A 27748-nucleotide genomic window follows, 5' to 3' on the forward strand; every position below is an offset into this window, starting at 1 on the left:
AATTTAGCTTCATAAATTACTTAAAATCTAAATTGATTATCAAAATCATTGTCACAGAAGTGACAATCATTACTTTGTCCGCTGCGTCCTCAGCACCATGTATTAAAAACTTCTAAGTGTCAACATTCAGCAGTGAATGAGTGATTAGTCTCATTCAGTCACTCTTTAAAAATATTTTCAACCTCAACTTCACCTCAAATATACACTGCAGCGTAAATATTAGTCACAGATTAATAATTGTGGAGTAAAAATACTTTTCTTTATTTCTTTTGTCCAACCAAAAGTCAAAAGATATCTAATTTAAAATGATTCAACACAAAAAAGCAGCAAACAAATTTTGACAAAATAAGAGAAGCAACAAAATACTGCTTGATAAACGAATGAAACAATTATTGTCATAATTATCTTCATAATTATCAGAACCGGTGAATTTTCTGTCCATTGAAAAAGGAGAAAAGGAAGGAGCGCCATCTGGACTGTAGAGCTGCAAACTGACATTTTCATTACTAACAAACCGCTTGTTTTGTTTTCAATTAATCGTTGAAGCCTCACTCTATGAAATGACAGAAAATAAGGAGAAATGCCAATTATTATTTTCCAGAACCCAAGAGGACAACTTCAAATTGCTTATTTTTTTCTTGTAAACAATCCAAAACCCAGAAATATTCAATATAGGCGGACTGAAAACAGATAAAAGCTGGTAAACTCGTGCTTGTCAATTAATTTCCTGTCACGGAAATGACAGACGTGGGTATTGAACCTCCGCTCTTTTAGCACCGAAGTGACAACTGGCGACAAATCGATTCATAATCAGATCTACGGTTTCTTCAATCATGCATTCGCAGATCGCAGTCTTCATTTAGCCAATTTTGGCTTTAGTTTTTGTCAGGAAACTTTTAACATTTCAGAAGTTTGCAAATCATAATTTGTGGGCACAAGTGCTGCAGATTTGGCTACAGGGCATCAAATCCACTAAAACAACAACATATCAGGACAAGCTGGTTAATATCAGAGCTCTCAATATCATTGATGATGCTCCCAACAATTTCTGCTCGCTGAATCTGCTATTAATCCCCAGAATTGACTCATCACAAGCTCTGCGTAACCTCGTTCAGCCTAAAAGCTGCACTAAGTACACTTCCTCGCAGTGCAGCCACACAAGAAAACACATTTTGTCGAATGTAAATGACATGTAATAGCCACCACGCAGCTGGAAATGTACCTTGTGACACTTCGTTTCTCATCCTGCCTTTGTTCAGCGTTTTGTGTAGGTGGTGTGGTCTGAACTGCAAACTCTGATCAGTAATTTATTCTCTGGTTGTACAAAGACTCTCTAATACACCGAAGCAAACCTATCCAAAGGTCTGTGTGTGACAGATTTCCACCAGGAGTTTGTGCATTGTGGAAAGCCTGTCAGCATCAGTCAGTCACGTCAAGCAGAGACACTATGCCTGTCTCCAGGCGTTATATTGCACATTTAATCTCTATCAGTCAGCGAGCGAGCGCCTCGGGGTGTTTTACACAGAGTAAAACATTCCGATAACCCAAAGGTATCGTGAACGACTGTCTGTGTGTGTGTTCTTTTTGGCTTTGATACAAACAGAAAGCAATCTTCTCTGTCAGAGGTGCTGCGCCGCACACTTCCCGCCGAGCTTACCCTGAGGAAGGAATCCAGCGCTCCGTTCTCCATGAACTCGGTGATGATGAGGACGGGGCAGCTCCGGGTCAGGACGCCCTCCAGCCGGATCACGTTGGGATGGTCGAACTGGCCCATGATCGAGGCCTCGGCCAGGAAGTCCCTCCTCTGGCGCTCGGTGTAGCCGGCCTTCAGCGTTTTTATCGCCACCACCATTTCTCTGCGACCGGGCTGCTTGAGACGGCCGCGGCAAACCTCGCCAAACTCACCTGGAGCGACACAACAAACAAGGCGGGGGGAGGAGGAAGGGGTGATGGGAGGGGGTGAGTGAGCAGAGGAAAGAAGAGGAAGAGGTGGAGGGGACGTGGAGGGAGGGGGGTAAATGCGGGGAGAGTTATTGGTCGGATTTGGGAGTGAAGGAGCTGATTTGAGAGAGTTGAGGGTCGGCTTCAACTGTGGGAGAGAATATCGAAAAGAGACGAGGAGGTACGGGAGGTCAGAGGTCAAAGATGTTGGGGAGGGAGGGAGCAACCAGCATCGATCGACTGTGCAACCTGGGAGCGGTGCAGGGAGACAGAGGACGGGCGAGGTACTTGAGGGTTTTGTATTTGGTGTCTGAGTGCAAATGTTTACAAGGGAAAGAAGGAGAAAGAAAGAAAAGATAGGGAGGAAGGTTGAACGAGCAGGAGCAGACCGTCATTTGAGGTAAAGTTAGGACACAACATGCAGCTGGAGACAGAAAAAAAAGTAGACTAGGGAGGAAAAGCTACAGAAAAGATTTTCTCTTCAATCCCTCCCACCCAAAGCTCTCATGCACACTTTGAATCCCAACCCTCTTTCTCCCAGAGAGGCCTCTCTTACAGAGCAGACCCAGGGGCTTGATGGCACACTCCTGTTCAAATAAATGATTAATCAACTTGCATTATTTTCCATCCTCTTGGACAAAAACAGCGGTATCTTTTACCTGCTCCGATGACTTCTTCTATTTTCACACAGGAGATGTCTATCTCTTTGGCGAACTCATGGATGGCGTCGTTGGGATCCTCGTAGGTGAAAGGGTCGATGTACACTTTGACCCCTGGAGAAACTGAGAGGGAAAAGAAAAATCATCCCCTTAAATGTATAGTATATGAATCTGTTTATCAAAAGACAGAAGTAACATAACTTAAATCAATATTCAGATAAAAATGAGACCTATTTGCAGCCATGCTAATCCTGGCTGTACTATTTCAACAGCTAGAGGGTGTGTTGCCATAAAATTCTGTACAGGCATTTAAGCTTTTAAGAGGATAAATCCAGTTTTTCATGTAACACCATCATCAAATTCAAATTTAAGGCTCAATACTTTGGTTGAGAACAGAACACATGCAAAAATAAGGACATTTCCATCAGACACAGCTGCACTGTTCCTTAATTGCTAATTAGCATATGTAGCGTGCTCACATGCTAACTAAAATCGTGATTAGAAGCATGTTAGCACTGTCATTGTGAGCACATTTACACGCTGACTTTAGCTCCAGCCATCGCTGTTTTTAAGTTAAGCTTCAGAAACCTGCCAGCATTGCAGTGGACTGTTAACCATGTTGCAATGTTGTTAGCATATGTCTTAACATTTACATGCAATCAGGTCAGTGATTTGTACAATCAACACTTCTCCGTTTTCATGCAATAAATCAGACTACACTCCACACACAAAAAAAGAATTATCGTAAAATAAGATTTATTTTTGATAAGACTGGTTCATTTGTTTTGAAAATGACCTTTGGTTGAAACTGTCTTAACATTTGACATGACTGATTTGTTTCAAGGAGCATGATTGATTTCCACTTTTGTTGCTTTCCAACATTAAATCATGGTCAACTTAATTTGCCTTTTTGAAGCAGAATTTACCAAAAAGACTCCTTCATGTCAAAGTAAAAACAGATTTCTATAAAGTAACGTCAACTTTTCCTTTATTAAAAGAAAGAAAACGACTGATGACCTAGCTAATGCTAATACATACCAGCATTACATCATTTGTAATAAATGAAGTTTCATGATTTAACATTTTGTCTTTTGGTCTTTAATTGACAGCATTAGGTAGTGAGGCAGACAGCAGAAGAGATGCAGAAAAGACCCTGGCAGAATGCAAACTAAGAACATCTACTGTTTATGAAATTCATATTACAGCCCCAAGGCCATACAACTTTCACAAAAAAACGTAATTTATAAATCAGAATTTGTGTGTAAACATTTCAACAAATACTACTTGATATATTTCTATATATTTATTCTGATTCCAACATTTAATTTGGCATTCAGTGTTTGCTAATGTGGAATTATTTAAAGCACAAAGGAGGAAAGCGTGACCATCCAACACAGGGCTGGTATCGGACACAGAAAAAGGAAATGGAGAGGCTTTCTGCACACTGAAATGTTGTCAGGCGAAGACCTTGTAGGCAAAAATGTTGCACTAACAAAAATGCAGATGCTTTCACATTTCAGTGCACGGACAGCTTCTCTTTTTCCGGTATTGATTTATCTCCCCGCTGTACAAGTACCTGCTTTATATTTTTTCAACTCAGCTGATCTGCGTGGTCGGACTTCCTCTGAGCAAACAGGGAGATGTGTTCATGCCTCAAACAGGTGATTGGATAATTGATTGAATCATGGCTAACTGTGCAGGCATGACCAAAGGAGCACAGACGGTTCCCAAGCTGAACACACAGACTTACTGTATTGCTGCAGTTTCTCGGTGTACTCTAGCTCTGACCCGCTGCGCTGCTTCCTGTAAACAAGCAGCACATGAACAAAGTCACATTCACATAATCAGTCTTGGCCCTTTGCAGGTACAGCGAATCAAACCGACATCTCAGCTCCGCTATCAGATACAGCCACAGACCGAAGAAGAAACTCACAGAGAAGCTGTTTTTTTTTCTCCTTTTTGGAGCTAAATCTGCTAGAGTAGCTAAAAGTATAAAACCCCTTTAAAAGCATGTTAAAATTTAATGAGGCTCTTTGTTCAAAGTCTAACGAACAAAATGAAACATGTAGTTCAGCCTGTCAGTAATAAAAATCAAACACTTACTTAAGGCAGACAACAGCGATAACCACCAAGGCAACAATGACCACCAGACCTGCGGACGCCGAGCCGATGATGAGAGGCAGCTGGTCCTGCACCGACTTCTGAGGGTCACCTGGGCCACGTAACACGCACAGATGAATAAATAACAGCAGAGAGATTAAAGGGTGCCTTGTACTGCATGTGTAATGGCTACCAATTAAGGCGCCCATAAAAACTATTAAGCTTGAACCCTCATTAAGAAAACCGTGGCAGCAGATCATCAAGAACAGACTGTAAAGTGGGAGGGAATGTGTCCGTACTGTGGAGGCTGGTGCTGAAGTCCATGGGGTTGCTGTAGCGTCCATACCCAGCGACGGTTCGAGCTCTGACCTGCACCACGTACGGTGTGGCGGCCCTCAGACCTTCCACTTTAGCCGAGCTGTGCTGGGATGTGACAGTGTGAGACATCGCCTGGCCCTGAAGGAAAACACAGGACCGTTAAAGCCGCACTGCCACTGATTTTCACATGGTACAATATGGTGTTTTGGTCCTCAGTTAGCATTATGCAATAAATCTTTCTCAATCTTTCTCTTAAATACTCAAATTTCTGGTATTTCATTGGTTTTCCAAACAGTATTGACCCGGCATGTAGCCAGACTGTAATTTGGCTATTTATGGTTGCTCTGACAGGACAAACCACCTTCTCTTCCGTTAAAAGCAGCCTCTCAAAGCAGGGTTGCAGCTAAAAAAAATACTGTTACTGAACTGGAAGTCTCCATCAGCTCCATGTGGCTCAACGAGACGCTTTCTGTTGCCAAGATAAAACAGATTTCTTATAGCTAAGGGGATTCACTACACTATTTCCAGAAGGTGTCAAAAAGATTTTTAGTTTTTCTTGATGAGATCCAGTTATAGAACTATAACATATGAGCTTAGCTGCTATATTGTATCTTTTTTTTTTTTTTTGCACAAACCGTGTCCCATGTTTGCTTGTTTATTTGTAGTCTACACTCTCTGTAAGGGGCAGATTCCTATTTTGACATCTGTCTTTCGGCTATGTGTAATGATATTGGGTGCTTCATTCCCACTGTGTGCATGTTTGTCTGATTGTACAAAAGTTAGATGTAAAATAACTTCAAAAAGCAAATAAACTTGAATTCATGAATAAAATAGTTCATTTCAAAAGAGGTTTTGCTGCTGCAGGTTGCTTCAATTTTGAGTGACAAGTAACTTGTGGTTGCTAATAAGTTAAGGAAGACATCTGACAAAAACTAGAAATTCAAATTTAGCTGTTAGCTGCTTTGCATTTTTCTGAGGCCAGTGTTATGTTATCTATATGTGCGTGATGTAAATTTCACTATCTTTTCAAGTTTGCAAGAGTTTAGGCGGACAACTTCACACCTGTGCAGCCCAAAATGTGCTTCCATTTATGTCAACCCTACAAGAGCAATAGTGTGTGCATGCTCAGCAGTAGTGTGTATACGTGGTATGTGTAGTCGCAGGTTTTGACGGCGTAAAATGTGGTGTCTTGATACGTCTTTCTAGAGCACCATGAAAAGTGGCGCTATGCCAGCTTCTGACGGCCTAAAAGGTGGTTTTGTAATTAGAGCACTGTACCTTTGGTTTTGGACAGCATAAAAAGCTTTGATTTCAACAGTGGGCAGAGGTAAACTGTGGCACTTTTGGCTTTCCATAGGTTAGACCTATTGCCCATGTATGCAATGGAGTCTTCCAAGCGGACTGACGCAGACTACAAAAGCAGTATAATCACAACAACTTTGCATCCATTATACAATTATCGGGAATACTTTATAATCAAGGCTTAAGTTTGCATTCAAAAGCCGAATGCAAAAAAGGTTGATAAATTTTGAGGGCTCCTTCAACCTGTCCCAGGATTCAAAGTGGGATTTAAAAAAAAAAAAAAAAAACAGCGGACTCCACAAGCAACAGCTTAAGTTTACACTTCTAAATTTAAGTACTGGGTCACATCAATTTTCTCCACTATACCATTTTACAAACAAACAAACTAAAAATGTCTGGACTGTTAGCTTCAGTAATCAAGGTTGTTAGCGCTAGCACTCCGAAACACAAGTTAGGGCGGGAATAGCTGGTAGCACAAATATGAAGTCTTCCTGGGTCTGACTGTCTCATTTACAAGCTTAGTTTGAATTAAGTTAACTTTCAAAAACTCAAATTCAGCTCAAGTCACATTTACAAGCAAAAAAACACATCTTTACTCGATAAAACAGAGAGACGGGTTTTGCAACTACAGCATCTTTCCATGAATATGAGCAGTAACCTCTGGTGGCTAAAGTTGCTAATGTTAGCTAACAACATGGATCCTGCAAACCGAGACAACTGTGCAAGTCGCACTTGACTCTTCTCTTCAACTGGTATATTGCTACAATACATGTTATCATAATTGAAATTGTCACTTACAAAGTCCAGGTTTAAGATAGTATTCATACCAACATTAGCACTGCATGGACAAAATGCAACCCCTTTTAGAAGTAATAATTATCATTCATGTTGCAAATTTAAATATATTTTCCTCCAGTTTAGTTCAAAGAGGCACAGCAGCTGACTATATAGTTTGCTAATTAATGCTAAAAATCCTTATTATTATTGATAGCAGCTACTATTTGGTCAAACAGAGCTTTGCGCTTCAGATTTATTCGCATCTGCACGGAACTTCTGAGGCTCATTAATTTCAAAATGCATTCAGCAAAAAAAAGCTGAACCTGGCTCAACTTTTGCCACAATTCCACATGAAGTCATCCAGGAAGGCTGATCAAATGCATGCAAATTACTTTGTGTACATGAATCTAGTAATTCTACCATTTGCATCACAGTTGCTGAGATGGAATTTTAAACTGGGGAGCGATGACGCTGCAGTGAAATATTCATGAAATTCTCTCTGACATGGAGAGAAAATGCTTTGTAGTGTTTTTGTATCTGTAAAGGTTTGAATTCTGGCCCCAGTGGAGCCGACGCAGACCCTTAAATTCTTTGAATACAGTGCTGGAGGGGTCGAAAGGTCAACGGTTTAACCATCAAAGGTTATAAAGATCGTATTGTATCTGCAGGATTTTCCTCGAGGGGCTAATCAATACTAATGATGACGCATGCAATCTGATCAGCCCACACACATTGCATTTAAACATATCAGCATCCATGATAATAATTCTCTTTGTATGGGTCGAAAAGGCATGCACTTTGACCTGCACAGAGCAACAAAATCAGCGCTTACTCTTTCGTGGTATTTAATCTCATAGTCCAGGATGACTCCGTTGGGTTTTTCGGGGGGAAGCCACGACAGGCTGAGGGTGTCCGAGGTGGAGCGCATCAGATGGACTGTAGGGACCGCTGAAGGTGCTGTGGTTGGACATCAGAAAAGGCAAACTGTTACCACACTGCTACTGGGAAAGTTACTTCATATTCAGGTTGGAGCATCGTCACTTCAAGATGCCAAGATTTTCTCTTTTGAAGTCACATAGCAGCCCAGTAAGACAATTATTTTTCAAAATCCTTCAACCTGAACGGTTTAAGAAAAGCGCCGCATGATTCACCTTCGCTGTTCTGCAGTTTATTGATTTGTGAGGCCTGAAAGTGACTCAATTGACAGTCATTGTCGCGGGTCCATAAACTGCAGTAAGGTGGATTAAGTGCAGGTTAACTGGGAGAGTAATTACGGGCTGTGAAAGGCGCTGAGCAGTTTGGTTGATGATGACGCGGCAAATATTAAGTGGAGATGTTGAAAGGTGACATTGCCGGTGATGTAACACTAGACGGCCGGTTGACAGCGTGCTGAATGCTGACAGTGGAAATATAAAGAATACTCTGTCTGCCTTTTCCTGTAACTCCGGCAGAAAAAGCAGCTGAGAGTTGGTCCATCTGTCCCTCTCAATGAGCTTGTTCGACAGTGTTTACTCTTGGTGTTGCTCCGGATACCAAAACCTCATTAAGACGCTCATTGACATTGACTGAATGTAGGATCCAGTAACCAGCCTGTTTCATCGTGACGTTAAGTGGTATTGATCGGGGCTGTTCTATGAATTAACCCGTGGACACGAGCGGTGTCATTGACGGATCTGCTACTAACCGGCCTGGTTGGTGGTGATGTTGACTGTGGAGTAGCTGGGCGAGGTGGGGTTCTTCCCGGAGACCCCGTTGACGGCCTGCACCTCGAAGCTGTAGCGGGTGTGGGCCTGCAGGTTCCTCACCACCACCTTCCTCTGCCGCAGCCCCAGCCGGCGAGGGGCGATGTCCACGTTGTCGTCGCAGCGCGTGCACGGGCTCCGGTCTCGCAGGCACTTCTTGCACACCACGTTGTAGACGAGGTCGCTCCGCCCACCCGTGTCCTCGGGCTCCTCCCACTCCAAGGACAGCGAGGTCTCGTTGACGCTGGATATAACGTTGCGAGGCGCTGAGGGGATCGCTGCACAAACACAGACGCACACGTAGGAGTTTAAGAAGGTGGGCAGGCAGAGCATAAAAAAAAACACACAAGTGAGGCTTTAGTCATGCTCCCTCTGCAGCGCCGATATTATCCTCCCCAGAGGTAATAGAGATGTTTTAATATCTCTATAAGATGGCAGTTGTGCTCCATCACACTGAGATATGTGTATAATTGCTTGACATGTCTCAAAAAACCCTTAGGATGGAGGAAAGGGCATGAAAACAATGCAGCAAGAGGAAAAAAACATTCCTGGTGCAAATAGATAAATCAATATATTCAGAAAAAGGATGAGAAGAGCAACTTGCGAAGCATGAATCCATCACAATATGAAAAGCAGCTCTACAGTCCATTTCTATGCATAACCACTTTCGCTGCTTATGGAACTTAATCTACTCTTTTTATGAATTCATGTTCTTGTGTCAGTAAAACCACAGACCACCATTAAGCAGGGCTATGATTTGAGTGTTTGAAACGTGGATAAAGTATGATAACCGCACAAGGAGGCAGCAAGGATCAGTTCAGCAAATGTGCTTTTCATCCTATTACATCGAGAGAAGAGAAGGGCTGTGAGCTTCCAGCAGCAGAAAGTCTAACCTGTCTCACAGCAGAGAGAGAGAGAAGAGAAGGGAAAGTTCTCAGGCTATCAGCTCTTGACGGCCAAAACTGCCTGTCCAGCTCCTCAGCCGGCTCGCCCTGAGCTGGGTTTTCATTCGCCCTGTCCTTTCTAATTAGGCAGACACAGTTCAGAGTGGAGGTTCTTCTAATTGGACACCCATCTAAAACACACGCTGAGTCCAAGCTGCCGGCCATTGACTGGCTGAGCCTCTCTTGTGCAACACACAGCTTCCAACACAAAGCACAGGCTGCCTGGCACAAGCTCTGACAGACCGCAGGGACAGAACTGTCAGGCCTGTGTGTTTGTGTGTTTAGTGGAAGGTGGTGCTTGTGTCGCTGCCCGACTGTCTGTGCGCACTGGTCAGTGTCAGAGTCCACAGTGTTCCTGTGACGAGGATCTGGGGAGGACAGTTGCAGGCCATGTGTGTCATTTAACGTGGTGAAAGGCCCCTGGGGCTTGACTTTACACAGGGAACGCAGCACATGTCGCTCTCCATCAGCACTTCTCTTAGAGGCCTGTCCACGCAGAGCAGAGCCCCGACACTGTGGTCAACATGACGGGCCAGACCAGCTACCACCAAATGCACAATTTCCATTTGAAATATTGACACCCACCTGCAGATTTATCGTGCCAAAGCTAAAGGGAAATTTTGAATTCTCAGCTGTTAATACTGCAGTCTTTTGCATAATTTTACATATTTAAGAAGCAGATGAAACTGTTGTTGGGTATTTGTGGAAACAGGACTCTGGAGGGGGCCAGTGTTTGACTGACAAGAGCTGTCAATTCCATGTCATAGATCTGTGAAGCTTATGAACATTGTTGTATGAACATTTTCCTGCTTTTCATCATTCCTGCATAGTGTTGGTCCGGCACAATTTCTTCAAAGCCTTAAACAGCTCTGATATTAGCTCTGAGTCAGACAAGAAGTTTCTTTTGGTTTATGTTATTTCAAAACACTGGATGTATGAGGGAGAACTGGTCACTGGAACCAGAGATGGACCTCGCTAGGGCTGAAAATTCATCAAAATCGCAATCACAAGTGCAGTATACACATTGCAGGAGCTGCAGTTTTCTTGATAAGGATATACCCGTCACAACAAATCATGATAAATGAAGCATTGTGGCCCCACAAAGCTGTCCTGCCCTACAAATCACAGCCTCCAGATGTAAAAGATCCTGCTTGTTTGGTCCAGATCGAACCAAAAATCACATCATTATTTTTTTAGATATTTTTTCTGTTCACAAGAAATACAAAAACTGCCATTCCCACTAAAATCGGCCCTCATACTGCACTATCTGTCCAGATAATTGCAAAGTGACTTGTTTTGCAAATCATTCAGCCCTAGTGCCTGCTCACTTGAATAAAAATTGCTCGCCTGGCAGCCAAAAAATGTTTTGCTTCTGTGTTTTACAGCCAAGCAGCAACCTCCGGGGCTGAAAAATGAAGCCAGCGTGAAGTGCCAAAAAATGCAGTTACTCAAATGGCCACTTGAGGCTGGCTACAAAAGCGAGTCAATGCTCATAGACCCCCATGTTAAAGTGGCAAATTTTACAGCAGGAGTAAACATGTTTACAGCCTGGCACAAAAGACAGCTTTGGAATCTATAGCTGATTTCCATCTTCATGACAACTGTGTGGGGTTGATTTTTTATATAACTCACCCACATAAACTTTTAAAAAGCTTAAAGTTCTGCATAATTAAGGTTGTAAAAGCTGTAAGTAGCAGATCAGTGCTATCATGGAGCAGTCTATGGCCCGCCTCATCTCCACTTACTCAACGTTTTTGCTCATTGTTGGATTAATCAGCAGTTGTTTTGTTTATTTTCTAGTTTGAGGGTTTGCCCATCTTCCATCCAACTGAAACACTCCACTGTTTCCCCCACTGGCCCCACCCATGAGTTCCCACTCGACCCACAGACTTCACATCACGAAAATTAAACTCCCTTTCCAAGTTGCTGGGAAGTTTTAAAATGCATAACAGAAACAGTAAAAACTGTCCTTGTTTGTCATTGAAAGGACTCAATCAGGAGTTTTATAGACGTCTCTGTTATAACGTCTCTGTTATAACTCTGCTGTGGTCTGAGGAGAAAATGGGCCACAGGGGATTTTTTTATGTTGACCACTGAGACAAATTGGTAACAAGGCTGAGTGGTTACACTGCATTCAGGTTTTTTAATACATCCATGTTAAACACATGCTGAGTCACTGCCTGTCCCGATGACGGAAAAAGACAGACATCAAAACTCACAACAGTTCCACAACCACAGCAGCCTATATGTCACTCCATGATATGAAACATGTTAAAAAAGTGCAGCGTCATGCAGTACCCAAGCAGCTCTCCCCACCAGCCTCCGTACACTAGAATTCAGGTGATGTTACAAATCCTTTTTAGCGGCAGCCCACACATACAGACAGGTGACAAATTAAAAGAAAGTCTGAATTAATGAGTGGAGGAACACAGTGGATGCAGAAGCTTCCACACTGGAGCACTGCACAGTAGAATTAGGTAATTATTAACCAGTCATGCTGAGCAGGCCCAGTTAATTCTGATTTTGTGTCAAGACGGCATAAAGAAGTGATTTAGAAAGAGAGTTCCTTTTAGGGACGGATGGCAGGAGCTTCAGTTACAACGATGGCTCAACCGTTTTAATAGAAACAGGGCCTAAAGTGACAAATGCATTAATAAATAGGATTAGAAATTGCGGTCAGCAGAGCACATATTATGACCATGATGCTTGCACATTAGTGACAAAAACAAAAGCAGCTCTTCCTCAAAATGTCAGTGCAGGACGTGATCAGACTGTCAATATGATTGTCCGCTGACAGTTACATAGAGAGCGAGTGTAAAAGCCCCTTATTACAAACATGAATGCATATTTGAGATTTGAGTGGTGCTTGAACCACGGAGATGTGGCAAAACACGATATGGTCAGATGAGTCATCCTTCACCATATGCTCGACAAGTGGATGAGTCCATGTGTGGTGCACAGTAAGGGAGCAGTACAGATCTGAACTATTGACCCTGACATTTAGGGGTCCAGGATCTTTATATACTGTTGGGGGGCATTATGCTGGTAGGGTTTATGCCCACTTGTCCCTTTAGAGGGAAAGGTCACTGCAAATCAATACAAAGTTGCTCTGAATGATCACTTTTATCCTACGATGAAGCTTTTCTATCCTGATGGGAGTGATCTTCTTAAAGATATCAGTGCTACAAGGGGCCCCTGAACGGTTTGATGAAAATGATGTGAATCCTACGATGTGGCCTTCACAGTCACCGGATCGCAACCCAACTATGGGAGATGTTGGACAATGTTCTCCACCACTATCATCAAAACATCAAACGTGGGAGTATCTCAGAATGGTGTTCATCTCTCCAGCAGAGCTCCGGAGATTCCGAGAATCAAAATATATGCACTGAGGATGCTCTGGTGGCGACACCTTATGTTGGTTTTTCTTTTAATTTGTCATCCCTCTGCTTATTTTTTCCCATGAAATTACATTATCAGCCCTTGAAACCATAAATTTAGACTGGCTATGCAACACTAATGTCATTGGCTCTATCACGACAGGAAAAAAGCATCTAAATCAAAATAAAGACGGACAGCATATGCAGATTTCTTAAAATTACAATTCACTGCATGTTACCTGAGTCTGAGCCTAACTTTTCAAAAGCAATTCAACATGAAAAATGTGATAGTTTTTTCGGTCTGAGCAGTGGAGGATGACTTACTGGTGCAGGGAGAGTCAGGGGGGTCGCTGTCAGCTCTGTAGAAACCATTCTGGCAGGGACAAATATTGGCTCCTCGTGCACTGGTGCGACTGTTGGACGGGCAGGGAGCGCACGATCCCTCCCCGAATTTGGATTTGAAGGTCCCAGGGATGCAGGCTGGATGAGAGGAGGAGAAAATAAAAAGAACAATAAGAGCAAAAAATGAAATAAAAAACAACCGGCTGTGCTGTCAGTTATTTAAAAGACCAGCGGCTGTCACATCTGTCGCAGAACACAAACTGTACCTGTGAAGTACCTGCAGAGCCCAGTATTTATGGAGAAAACGCTGATATGTACGCGAGAAACGGGCGAACACTTGAGCGTGAGGGGCTTATCTGTACATTTGCATCTGCACTTTCATTTTCACTCTCAACTAGGTGACATTAATCTCTCTAAAAAGAGAGCGAGAGTGACAGCAAAGTTTCACGCTGAAGAGGAGGAAAAGGAGGATAAAGATGAAGACCGACCGCTGACAGGAGATTGCTGTTGTCAGACAAACAGGGATGGAGAATGCTTCTGAGAAAAGGGATACACCCTAAACCCATCAATCAGTGTCAGCTCGGTCCTCAGCTCTCCAAAACCACGCCGCTGAATACAAACAAGGCCTCCACACGCATGCAGAACAGCTCCATAATAAGCCAATAAATCAATTCAAATGAAGGGACATCAGACGAGACGTAAATTAGCTGAGCGGAGTTATTAGAAAAGTATACAAAGTACGGTAATCTCAGACGATGTGTCCATGCGATTAATTTGAATTCCAAAGTGTCGTGCTGAAGGTTGGCTGATATCGAGTCTTAAGGATAAACCAGCATAAGCCTAGACTAAAGAAGGATTCAGATAAAGGGGATTAGCAGCAAAAGGTCTGGATATATCAGCACCGGAGCCCCACATTTTTACTGTTTGCCACATTCCTAACCGGTGGTGTAAAAAGTGGGGGTCTCTGGCAAACATCTGTCCTGTCAGCGTGCAGGCTCATAAAACGCAGCCGGCGAGGGAGAGAGTGTGATTAACTAGTTAGGCTAAGTGGTCTTTCAGTTTGAACTCAAGTTCCAGCTAATTCCCAACAATGGCACTTTTAGGAAAATCAGCACAACTAATGGCCCCGCGGTAGCAAACGTGCAATAAAAAGCCAAAGAAGCCAGGATGGAAATGGACTTTTTGTTCTTTCATAATTCACTGATAGCTCCGGGCCCTCTGATCTGATTTATTTTTCTCCTGTTACACGCCGCATCATCGTCATCTCCTTTTATTTGTTTGTTTTCCTCACTTCTCTTTTCAAGAGGGTGCTGAATCACCCCACCGTCTCCCTTCAATCCATTAACCTCTTTGGAGGGCACAATGATTTTGCTGTTTTTGAAACACTAATGCTCTTATTGTCCCTCCTCGTCCTCTTTCTTCCTTCTTCTTCTTCCTCTTTCTTTTCTCTCCATCTCATGCAGTGTTTGGCTGCGAGCGAGCGGTGAGACAGAGGTAAGAAATGAAATGTCTGAGTGATTAATGTTAGAGTGGCAGTGTTGGCTCACGTTGGTCTGAATGGTGTTAATGAGTGTGGCCGCCTGTAGATTAACTAACGGGAGGGCCGCGGAGGAAATTACACTTCCTCATCGCAACCACTGGCTGAAGCCCTGGAGAGCTTTTTATCAGGCATTGGCGGCAAGCTTTTAACCTTGAGCAGCCAAATGGCAACGAATGAGCTCTCCGGCGCATGTTAGACACTATTTCTCACGCCCAGGTGAGAGAAGGCTTCGCTTGTCTATCTTTGACTCCCTACAGCCTCCCTCCCTTTTCATTCTTCCCCCCTTCGCTGCTGTTTCCGTCCCATCTCTGGCAATTCATGCCTTTTAACTCGCACTATCTCTCTTTCTCAGCAATATCTCCCTTCTCCGGACTCCGTCTTTTCCCTTCTATTATCTGCATTTTCCTCGCGCAAAATCTACTGGCTCTCTGTTTTGTGCCTTCCCCCGCTATCTTTCTCTCCCTCCTGTCCTGCTCACACAATATTTGTATGCGGCTCCTCTCTGCAACACCTCATTAATTCATACTCTCCTCCACCCTCCTTCACCCCCCTTCAGGAGCCACACAATAAATGCAGAGAAGAGGGCACAGACTGAGGTGACTTGCACTGAGCATATAAAGGAGCTTTGGTTAAATAAAAGTCTAAATGTCTGTTAAATACACATACCCTGGCACTGAGTGCTGTCTGCAGAAGGTTCAAATCCAGCCACGCAGGTGCACGAGCCCACGGGAACCATCCACTCGCCGTCCCCGTTGCAGTAGAGTTTCAGGGGGACGGACACCTCCATGGCGTTGGTCACACAGGCCCCCGGAGCGATCACTAAGGAGGTGGCTTCTGCTCCCGTGGCGGTCTCAGGGAAGACGGCGAAATTAGCGATGGTGGTGGAGCACTTCTTGAAGAAAACCCTGACGGAGATGAGGGACATGCAGGCTCCCAGGTCCTGGAAGGCCAAGTAGAAGCCCGCCTTGGAGAGGGGGCCAAAGCTGCGCACTTTGGTGTTGATTCTACCCGCCTCCCTCAGAGAGAAACTCTCATCTGGAGCTATAGTATCCACCTTCACGTAGGGGTTCTCCCTCCACAGAGGGCTGGTGTCTGTAGCCATGTCCCCCTCGGACTCGTAGTAAAACAGATTGAAGGTCTCTTTGCAGGAGCCGGGGATGTTGGGGATGCTGGCGCAGTCGCGGACCGAGAACTTGAGCTCCACGTAGACGCGCAGCACGCCTTTACGTGGGATAAAGTCTGTCCTCAGCCAGTTGTTCTGGTTGGGCTGTTTGACATTACACACCTGGTAGGTTCTGATAGGGCTCATGGAGTCGTCGTAGCCGCTAACCTCCTCCCACTGTGGAGACAACAAGGACACACTGTGATAAAGGCAGAGATGACAACAGCAACATCTTTAACCCTCCTGTTGTCCTCATTTTTGGGCACCAAAAAATATTGTTTCCTTGTCTGAAAAAATCCAAAAATTCAGCAAAAAATTCCCCAAATTTCTGAAAATTTGCAAAACCTTCAAGAAGAAAACTCCAATAATTCCTTAAAAAGATTCACCAAATTTGGCAAGAAAATTATTGTAAATATTTTCAAAAAATGAGTAAAAATCTTCCAAAAATCCTAAAAATATCTAAAGTGAATACATACGTATCAGTAAAATTTCTAATATTTTCTTTAACCCTCCGGTTGTCTTCATTTACAGGCACCAAAAATATTGTTTCCTTGTCTGAAAAAATCCAAAAATTCAGCAAAAAAATTCCCCACATTTCTGAAAATTTGCCAAACCTTTTGGAAGAAAATTTCAATAATTTCTTAAGATTCCCTTAAAAGTTTCCTTTTATAAAAATCCCCCAAATTTGGCAGGAAAATTCTTTGAAATATTTTCAAAAAAATGAGTAAAAATCTTCAAAACAAATCCTAAAAATATCTATAGTGATTACATACATATATATATATATATATATATATATATATATATATATATGTGTGTGTGTGTATGTATAAAACCTAATATTTTCTTTAAGAACAGTCACAAAAAATCAACCAAATCCAGTGAAATTCGCTGAATTTTGGTTGATTTTTTTGTGAATGTTCGTAAGAAACATTTCTTTTTTTCCACCAAAAAATGTTCAAAGATTTCCCAAACATGTTGAAAATGTGGACATCAGAAGTTTCACTGTGAAAGTATATATTTTTTCCCACATTTTCAAACTTTAAACCGGGTCACAAAGGTTAAAAAAAAAAAACAACGAACGTGAGCACAAAAGAAGACAATGTAGACAGAATAAATGGTTCAAGAAATAAACTCAAAACTGATTACCCAATGCTTTTTCCTAATGTGAAAACAATTCTATTCATCATTCAGCATAAACTCCCTCATTTAATAAGCAGTTAATTAATATTAACTAATGCTAGATGTAGTGCATTCTGATGCAAACTGTAGCACAGAGGACGCTTCCAAACAGATGATAAAAACACAACAACACTAAAAACACGTTCCCACAGCGTGCTGCGTACAACCCGGCCTGTGAGGAATAATTAGCAGTGAAAACGCTTCTAATTGCATGAATCATTCAGAAAATTCCAATCATTATGGACTATTAATAGAAAACATTTTCTGATTAAAACACATTTCACGCATTACGACCAGTTCTGTGCCGATGGCGCGTTGTAGGCTTGAAAAGAAAAGGGGGACGTTTTGCAGGCCAACTCTCATAAATGCGGTGGTTATGGGGCTTTATTGAAGTTTAGTAGCTATTAAATAAACTGCAGATACACCGACAGGAAAACTGGGCTCTCGTCTACGTCTGTTGCGGTGCAATCGAAGCAGCCTCGAGAGGAGATTTGGTTTCTATAACATGAATTTGTAATCTGAAAAAGAGATGAGAGCAACAAACTGAACATTTTAAGTGGAAACATTGCCCGCGTATCTATAATGCAAACAGTGAGTTATTTATTAAACTGGCCATCTAAATGCAATTCTTTCAGTGTGATTGCAGCATGGCAGCACTCCTGAGCACTTCAGGTTATGTAGACTGTTTTATCTACATCCTTCATGCCTACACATATGGCAAGAGTGCACATATTTGCATCTGCTGTGTTTTACAAACCTGCCAGACTGAAGTCTTTTCACAGCATGTAGCCCTGCAAAAAGTCACACAGAAATGACTTCTGTCTTTGTGTGAAGCTCCTGATGTGTTCGTATGCGGTAACTAACATTTGAATCTCTGATGAATGGCGTCATTGGCTAATAAATTTAGTCCATTAGGATATAACCTTGTGAGAAGTCAATCTTTTTTTGATTTTCCCCCTAATTCCCTGTTGGACTGAACATTTCGTTTTCATAACAAATGAGCATCCCCGAAATTGATTATTTCAACTAGAGGAAAATAATGCATAACTCATCTCACGTCTCCGAGCTCCTGTGCAATTTATTCCCAAACGATGAGCCCAAGAGTCAGCATTAGGCGTCGTAAATCACCGGCAACACGTTGATGCACTACCTGACAAATATGATAATTGCTGGCCCCTGAACGTATGGGCTTGTCAGGTGCTGAGGAGAGGGGCTGCCTCGCCAGTCGTGACATATGACTTCATGGATGCTGGGGCATTCAGAGCTGGCCCTCGTAGGGGAAAAGAAGGAGCCGGGGCCTGCCGAAGATCGTTTCCATGGAAACCCACCATTTCCATTGACTGACTTTGCGCTCACGTAGCGAAGACAAATTACACCGGCCGGGTGTGGGGGAGGTCTGTCAGGCTGTTAGCCCTGGGGTCAAATTCATGTTGTTTTATTTTCTCACAATTCCTATAGGGGGTATCAACTGAAAACCTTAATTTCTGCCTGTAATGCGCTCTTGGGCCCGTATTATAAAAGACACAAGCACATGCTTTCAATTATCAGCCTCTCTATCCTGGGAGACACGCAAGGTAAAGCCTACCTAATAGTCCCGACACACTGTGGGGATTTGTCTCGTGTTTCTGCTCATTTGTATGTTTAAAGCACAATACGCAGGGATTCTGTGCACTTTTTTCTGTTTTGTTTTTTGTACATGGTCTAAACACTGCCATCTTTGATATGTTGTGCACTACATCGCAGAGTGTGGTTCTCATTTGCTTTATAGTATCCAAGAAAGCAAACATACACTGCAAAAACAAAGATATAAAACAGTAGGAGGTGTGCTGTTCAAGGCAGACTGGGCTCTATTAACAAGCAAATGGAACAAATGCTGTTAAAGACCAAAAAAACAAAAGAAAGAAAGAACACACACACACACACACATACACACACAAAAACTCAACACATGCACGAATTAACTCACCCCACTCTCTGGGAACGTGGTCCATGCCAGCTCTGTGGTAGCCCACCGACTGTCCATAAGGGTTTCTGCAAATTAAGAGTAGGAGAAAGGTTCACAAACTGGAATTAAATGGTGTGAGGAAAGAAAAACCAAATTGTTGCAGCGCATTAAGGGCCACACACGCTAAAGCTCCCAGTGCTTTGACAAAAGGATGCAGGTAAAAACTTATTCTCCCTCTTTCATAACCTCCACCCACAGGCACTCAATTTTTGAAAGCGCTGACAATCACGGCGTATCTGTGATGCCGCCTAATTAAGGCTTTCTCTCACCGTGTGAGTGTGTGTGTCTGTGTGTGTGTGTGTGTGTGTGTGTGTGCGTTTGGCACTCGCAAATGCACTTCTTTCAATATTCATTTGTGGAACTAATAGCAAAGCATCCTCCAAGATGCCTTCAGAGGGGAAATATTCCATTAACCAGAGCTGCTGCAGCGGGGTCATATAAGCACAGGAAAATTTAATATAACACATTTTAAGGCTCTCAGCTGAGATTTGAGTTAAGAAGTGATCCGGGCAGATGTTTTCTTCCCCTGGAATGGAGAGCGGGGAATAAACATCAGGATCAATGAGCGGCGTTGTCAGCCTGTCAGAGAGATGTCACCTGAGCAGTCAGATGAGTTCATCGCACCTCAGAGGAGCTGAAAACCCTCACCGGGGCTCTCTCGGCATACAGCTGTGGCCGAGCCGGCTCCCATTGTTCTGTTGTTGTCGGCACATAATTACTGCAACAATTACACTTTCTTCGCGGAGACTCAGTGACACGACGCCTGCTGTGCACCATTTGCTCACAAGTTGTTGATAACGGTGCTGAAGGAGGGTGTGAGAGGCTAAAACAAATAGCATGTCCTGCGTAGAAGCAACACACTCTCTCGCAGAAAACGCAGGCTTTGTTCTGGCGGCAGACTGAAGACAGTGCAGCTACAGTACAGCGTGTCCTTGGCTTTTGTGTGTCAATAATAGAAGTTGTCTGATTGAGTGAATAGATCACTCGTCCATCTGTAGCTGCTGAGCAAGAGATATGAGCGGGGTTTACAGTGTGTGCTGTGTGTTCATTAGAGAAACCACAATGGCTTTTCTTCTTTGTGGAGGGTGGGAGATGATGAAGAGAGATCTGTGCATCCAGCAGGATAGATTACTGGACTCGATTACTTCTCTGTGTTGTTCACCATTAGGAGTCAAGAGCAAGAGTGCTTTAATTCTAATTAAAGTCTGCAAAACACAGATAAATAGACTCGTGTCTGCTCACGTGGACGCGGTCGCACCAGTTACACAGACCAGAAGCCGGTAATCAAACGCGCGAGCTGCCGGTGTGCAGGCGGATACAGGAGCTGGTGTTTGATGTGCACCATGGGGCTGAATAATTAATCGATTTCAAATCAAAATCGTTATTTGAAACAAAGCAATCAGTGAATCACAAAGGCGCCAATTTAGGACGGATGTTGTGCAGCATGTCTGAAATGATTTTGAGGAAATGTTACTTTATAGACGCTGCGATTTGGGATTTAAAAGTTTAATGTTGAGCATCAGCCCAGTGCTCACTGGAAAATACAACTGTCAGTTGACTACGTTATTAAATGAATCTGATACTATGGTTAGCGATTAATGAGTACTATTTCAAGAAAAAAAGTTGAAATTCTCTCTCATTTTCTGCTTTATTTTCTCCTCTGACTGTAAATTGAGTATCTTTGGGTTGCGGACAAAACAATACGTTCATCATCTTGGATTTTGTGAAACACTTGTCGACATTTTTCACCATTTTCTGGCATTCTCTAGATTGATCAAACGACTAATCGATAAATCTAGAGAATGATCAACAGATTAGTCGACAATGGAATTCCTCATTAATTGTAGCCCTAAACGTCCATCATAATGTCATGAAACATAACAATAATGGTGAAAAAGGAGGAGGAAAAGCAGCATTTTCTCATATTTTAGCTGTGGATTGGTTAACTTCTGCAGCCCTGATGGGTAGAACGGAGGAAAAAATACCTTGAAAATTCCAAAAAGAAGAAAAAAACTGGCTGAAAAATGGTCAGCAGAGATGCAAATCAAATAGAAGAACCAGTATGACTCTTTAAATGTCATGATAAAGGACATTTTATAGACTTAAAAACAAACTGACAATAGATTCACCTCATGAGATAGCACAAAAAGTGTGACTGTCATGCAAGGGCAGTTTAAAGTCTGGATCAGACACGGTGGTGAAACGTATAAGGTGTGGCTGTTAAATCAAACCTGAACCATGCAGCGGACACTGACGGATGGACAACAACTGCTGAAAGCTTCAATCTGTTTAAATCCAAAGAAAACCCGAGCATTTGTCTCATCATTTAACAGCCATATGTTGCGTATTTCCCACTGTAGCCTTTGTGATTTCCTAACTTCATTGTTTCAAATTGCGAAATCGATTAGTAGCTTAATTTTTAAACGGTGTCCAGAGTATACAAATCACTGCCGTCCTCCTGGTGTGACACTTCTGATGGTGTCATGTGATGAAGCTCCATCACATGTTTTAAATCCATCACACAGTAAATGTTGAACAGAAGCAGGGAAGAGAAGCTGAAGCCTGACGACAATTTAACGCATCGCAAAGTCTTGTTGCTTTGAGTTTACGTGATTTTCCTGATGGACCACCAGCTAGCATCTATAACTGCTGGGTCAAGCAGCAACATGGACACTGGCTTCATCTTTCTATGAGAAATGTGAAAAGGTCTTTTCCCATAAAACTAGATTCCACTTCATTTGGTAGCTTATGTATTAATGTGTGACTGAACCATTAATTAAAAATAATTAAAAGATGACTCATTAAGTTCGTACTAATCACATAAACCGATCATTTCCTAATGGAGAACCATCTACGTCAGTTAAAGATGTGTTAAAGCAGAGTGCTTTTATGTAAAGAAGAGGTAAAGTGGAATAAACAGATGAGTTAGTGCTGCACAAAGTAAAAATCATGTCATTTAAAGGGAAATAAGTGGCCGCCTCAATTTTTGTTGACAATGGAAATCCCATTTACCTCGGCGTGATAATTAATATTTATGCACAAAGCAAACGTACATTTACATTCAGAGTTTTAAGTACAAAAGCAGCTTGTTTTTTTCTTTATAAATGCATTCTTCTGTACTTGTGTGCAGAGGCGCCTGAGCGACAGCGGCTAATAACTTGAGTTGTCGAGCCCAAATCCGCGCCTGTGAACAAGGTTGTTTTACTGATTAGTACGACTTGAGCCGGGGAGGAGGAACTAATCAGTGAAATCAGCCGCTGTTGTCTTTGCTTGGCCACACTCGGCCCTCAGCGGCACACAGATGGGTGATGCTGCTGATCCATAGATCCAGTCCCCCCTCCTGAGTATCTGATCCGCTGCGTCGCCTCAAAACCCCACCCTCCTCCACTTTTTTCTCCCGGAGGCATCAGAGACAGAATCAGTCAACCTCAGTCCACCACAGGTCTGAGCTCAGGCTGCTTTAACCCTCCTGTTGTCTTAATTTACAGGCACCAAAATATATAGTTTCCTTGTCTGAATAAACTGTAAAACTTCAGTCAAAAAATTCCCCACATTTCTGAAAATTTACAAAACCTCCAGGAAGAAAATTCCAATAATTGCTTAAAAGTTTTATTTTTTTAAACAAATCCCCCAAATTTGGCAAGACAATTCTTGTAAATATTTTGAAAAAATTAGTAAAAATTTTGCAAAAAATCCCACAATTATCGAAAGTGACTACATATATATCAGTAAAACTTTGAATATTTTCTTTGAGAACATTCACAAAAAAATCAACCAAAATCCAGCAAATTTCGCTGAATTTTGGTTCATTTTTTGCGAATGTTCTTAACTCTCGTGTCGTCCTGTGGGTCAAGTTGACTTGTTTTAAAGTTTGAAAATGTGGAAAAAAAAATATTTTCACAGTGAAACTTCTGATGTTCACATTTTCAACATTTTTGAGAATTCTTTGAACATTTTTTGGTGGAAGAAAAGTTTTAAAAATATTTCTTAAGAACAGTCACAAAAAAATTTGGGAATGTTCTTAAATATGAAAAGTTTTACTGATATATATGTAATTGCTTTAGATATTTTTAGGGTTTTTTTTTTTTAATTTTTACTCATTTTTTGAAAATATTTACAAGAATTTTCTTGTCACGCTTGGGGGACTTTTTTTTCAATAAAACTTATAAGGGAAACTTTTAAGGAATTATTGGAATTTTCGTACTGAAGGTTTTGCAAATTTTCAGAAATTTGGGGAATTTTTTTGGCTGAATTTTGGGATTTTTTCAGACAAGTAAACAATATTTTTTGGTGTACATAAAAGAAGACAACAGGAGGGTTAAGAGACATTTTTTTTCCCATCAAAAACATTCAAATATTTCCAAAAAGTGTTGAAAATGTGGACATCAGAAGTTTCACTGTGAAAATATATATTGTTTCCACATTTTCAAACTTTAATTTGACCTGCAGGACAACACACGGGTTAAACAGGCTTCACCTCACACAGCGAGTCCTGCATCTGTAAAGTTCAAGCATCACTGCGACCTGCTTAGGCGCCTTTGTGACCTCTGACCTCTGAGTGCAGCAGGATGAACATTTTCCTCACAGCAACGGCGTAATACACACCGCACATCCTCGAGCTTAGCATCGGAGCTGAAAAACAATAAAAACCTGTAGCATGAAAAAGGTTTTCTCGAGCTCGCCCTCACCTAAGTGTGTTACCGTCGACTCCCAGAAACCAGTTAAGGTTGAAAAAGATCCCATTTGTTCCACAGCTCTCCCCTCCTCTCCTGTTAAATTTACGGGGCCTTGGAGATCGCATCGCCGCTATAACTCAAATCCAGAAATCTCCCCCGTCTCCCATAAAACTACAGCAGCGGTGGAGTCATTCTGCCCCTGGGGTAAGAAAACAATGCTGCAGTGGGAACTTTAGAGCATCACCACCCGTGGCATTTACCTTTATTTTATTTTTTTGATCGCCCGCTGGAGCCAAAATGCCACACAACTTTGCATTCTCTGGGTGCTTTGGGAGCTCACACATGCTAATGTTTTATTCACTTTGAGAGAGTGGCTGCATCATGAAAGGAAAGGCCTCCCCTTGTACTACCCTGACACTGGCTGCCAGCAAGCAAACATATGAAATATTAACAGACAAACATCATCACTATCATCATCATCATCGGCATCAGGGTGATCAAATGTGCAGCTATAAATAGGTGCTGAGGAAACTTCTTCTTCTTCTTCTTCGTGACATGTGTCTCTCTCTGCTGAATCGAGTGAGATGCTCAGCTTGACGCCTGATGAGCAGTTTTTGAAACAAGTCAAGCCGACCTAATTCAATCTCTCTTCAAGGTTGCTTGCGTCTGCTTTCACGGGTCAGCAAATAATAATTCTTGTTGATACTCTCATGTATGGAAAGCGAGAAAAGCTCTCCGTTAATTAAAATCCGGGCTTTTTTGGAGCAGAAATCCCACCTATACAAGCTGCAGATTGTTTTATAAAACGCCTCACATCCGTCTGCTTTACGAGCTTTTTAAAAGTAAGAGTACAGTAAACGCTGACTGTAAGTGGGAGCATTACGGCATAAAAACGTCACGGCCACTGAGGCTTTTACTGCCTGTTGGTGCGAGCTGCAGATAAGTCATCAGTGTAGCTTTCCTAAATAACCCCGAGTTGCATTCCAGCTCCCATCATCCAAAACACTTGCCAATGTGGGAAAGAAAAAAAAAACAGATTCAAGCCATGTGTCGAAATCCAAACGCTCCTCCTCTTATCCACCAGTTTAAACCCATCCCATGATCTGCCCTTCATGTTTATCCTCAGAGGACAAACATTAGTTAACCCCTGAGCTTTGAGTAACAGTCAGCGGGGCCGGGTGGGTTCGTCGGCAGGGGGGGAAATGGGGGCGATCATCTCGGCGTGAGAGCCCACTGGGACTCGGAGAGCTGCTGCTGCCGCTGCATTGATTTACTTTGCTGACACCAGAATTGATGAGGGGATCGGGCCTGGCCACGGTCCAGCCGAGGCAGATTGGACTGAGGAGGAGGAGGAGGAGGAGGGAGGAGGCTGGGAGCCGTTGGGGTTGAGTCTCGGTGGTGGTGGTGGTGGTGGTGGGCTTCTCCCTGGAGCAACACTCCCCTGTTGATGGCTGCAGAATACTTGTTAAGTCGCTGACCTTTAATTCACACTTGTCATCTAATATGTTTCACATGTGGCGCGTCAGGGGGTGGAGATTGATCCGCTCTGCTGTGTGTTTAAGCATCCAAGGCGGCGATGGTGGCTTCTCCTAAACCCCCCCCCCCCCCTTTTTTTGGCACAGTGACAGTGAAGGGGACGCCCCACCTCCACCTCCATCATGCTGCCTCCCCGGACTGGATCTAACCTCTAACCAGGAGGGAGGAAAGGTGGGGCAGGTGGGGCAGGTGGGCACCCTCACTCGGCTCGTGGGTGTGACAAACAAGGACAATAGCAACAGGGCAGTCCCTGCAGCCGCAATGGAAACACTGTGGATGTCATCACACGGCAAAAACACACTCACTGCTGGTACATGTGGATCACAGACACTCAAGCACAATAGCTTATTTAACCAGAGCTGCCTTTTTATTAACAGCCCCCCAATTAGAGCAAAACACATGAGTGGAGTCTTCCTCTGCAGATTAAATATCCTCCTATGATGGCAGCATAAATTAGTGATGTGGTAAATAAGATTCAAATTGTGAGAAGAAAACACACACTGTGCTGCCTCCCTCTCTCTCTCCTTTCCTTCTTCCACACCCCCGCCCCCATATATTCCTTGCTGCTATTTGTGTGTTTTTTCCCTCTTTTATCATCCTAACGCATCCAAACAGCCCCATTGTTCATGAGCAGGAGGCAAAAGTAAAAAAAAAAAATTAAAAATGAAGCGACATACCTTCCACAGCCAGGACCACGGGGACAACGAGGCTGCACACCCACAGCAAGTAATCCATTGTCATAAAACAGGCTTTTGCAACATGAATAGAGGTGTGCAGACTGGACCCCCTTCGGATGGATGGAGACTCAGACAGCCGAGCTTTTGGTTCCTCTCCCGGTTCTCATGTCTTTAGTTGTGATCAGGGCTCTCACCGCCCCGCTCAGCCCAAATCCTGCACACGGAGCCGCGGCTGCATTCACTCAGCTCCCCCCTGTTTTTTTTTTTTTTAGTGTTTTTTTTTTTTTATTCCTCCGGAGTTCTGAGAGAACGCGATGCTTGCAGGAGGAAGCGCTACACTGCGTCCGATCTCAGTCTCATTCTTCTCTTTATGTGACTTTACCCACACCGAGCCTCCGTCCAGGGGCGCATCTCCGGGGCTGCTGCCCTCCAAGGGGGTGGGGAAGAGCGTCGGGTAGCCGGCTGAGAGGTGTCGTCCGCCCGCAGAGGAACCAGAGAAGTCCGCTCAGACCAACTCCGATAGTGTAGCTGTTGCTCCTCTGTGAGGGATGTGCGTCGGAATGGCAACACTGGGACAGAGACAGACATGGAGGGGGGGCCGAGGGCTCAGGAAGCGTCAAGAGGCACCACGGAAACACACGACTTCCTATCTAGAATTTCAAAATAAAACCGCACTCCTTCTTCATATTCACAGGTGAAAGCCAATGCAATCCAAAAGGTCAAAGGTAAAATAATGTCCTGACCAGATTTTCGAAATAATATTGCATTATTATTATTACTACTATCATTAGTAGTATTATCATTGTTAGTATTTTTATAAGAAATACTATTTATGTTTTTAATTCAACAATGTACAATGTATTGTTGTTATGATGATGATAATGATGATGATGATGATAAAGGTGCACCACAGCGTTGGTGGTGTAGTGGTTAGCATAGCATCCAAGCAGTTGACCTGGGTTCGATTCCTGGCCAATGCAGTACCTTCCTTGAATTTCCCTTGAGATTAATAAAGTATCTGTCTATGATGGTAAATATTATCATGACTCCTCCAAGGAACACAGTAGAGTTATATGATGATCGGCGTGTGTTTATCTGTCTGTGTGCAAAATTACTCAAAAATGGACAAACGAATCTGTACAAAATTTTCTGGGAAGGTCAGAAATGACACAAGGACCAATTGATTAGATTTTGGCAGCAATGCAGTTGATAGTCTGGATCCATGGATTTGTTAAAGATTTCTGTATCATTGCGAGATAGCGGCACAGTGTCACTGTAACTATGAAAACAAGTGAACACTACATCAGCTGCCTGTTGACGATTACATGATTGCAATTCTACTGCAAATCTACCACTGCGGACTTATCTGGACTTATCTGTCGGAAATCATACAACGACTGAGCAGCCTTGGTGGAGTACTGAACTCTGAGTGTTTTTCTTGTTTTTGATGCTGTTTTCTTTTATA

At 42.9% G+C, this 27748-nt stretch overlaps 1 protein-coding gene across 1 annotated transcript in view; it reads right to left on the minus strand.

The window, feature by feature from the left end:
- ephb3a (eph receptor B3a) overlaps positions 1 to 26876 on the minus strand; it is a 36804-nt gene extending 9928 nt beyond the window's left edge. Inside the window, exons 1-11 of the mRNA XM_022213070.2 lie at positions 26284 to 26876; positions 19356 to 19420; positions 15712 to 16384; positions 13488 to 13643; positions 8782 to 9117; positions 7930 to 8054; positions 5000 to 5156; positions 4704 to 4812; positions 4351 to 4403; positions 2601 to 2723; positions 1658 to 1905 (exon numbers count right to left, since the gene is read on the minus strand). Coding sequence (XP_022068762.1) covers positions 1658 to 1905; positions 2601 to 2723; positions 4351 to 4403; positions 4704 to 4812; positions 5000 to 5156; positions 7930 to 8054; positions 8782 to 9117; positions 13488 to 13643; positions 15712 to 16384; positions 19356 to 19420; positions 26284 to 26347 — 2109 coding nt within the window. The 5' untranslated portion in view covers positions 26348 to 26876. The remainder of the gene's footprint in view (positions 1 to 1657; positions 1906 to 2600; positions 2724 to 4350; positions 4404 to 4703; positions 4813 to 4999; positions 5157 to 7929; positions 8055 to 8781; positions 9118 to 13487; positions 13644 to 15711; positions 16385 to 19355; positions 19421 to 26283) is intronic.
- Positions 26877 to 27748: the final 872 nt, after the last annotated feature.

The sequence above is a fragment of the Acanthochromis polyacanthus genome, chromosome 9 (genome assembly GCF_021347895.1).
Source record: "Acanthochromis polyacanthus isolate Apoly-LR-REF ecotype Palm Island chromosome 9, KAUST_Apoly_ChrSc, whole genome shotgun sequence".
Lineage (NCBI taxonomy): Eukaryota > Metazoa > Chordata > Actinopteri > Pomacentridae > Acanthochromis > Acanthochromis polyacanthus.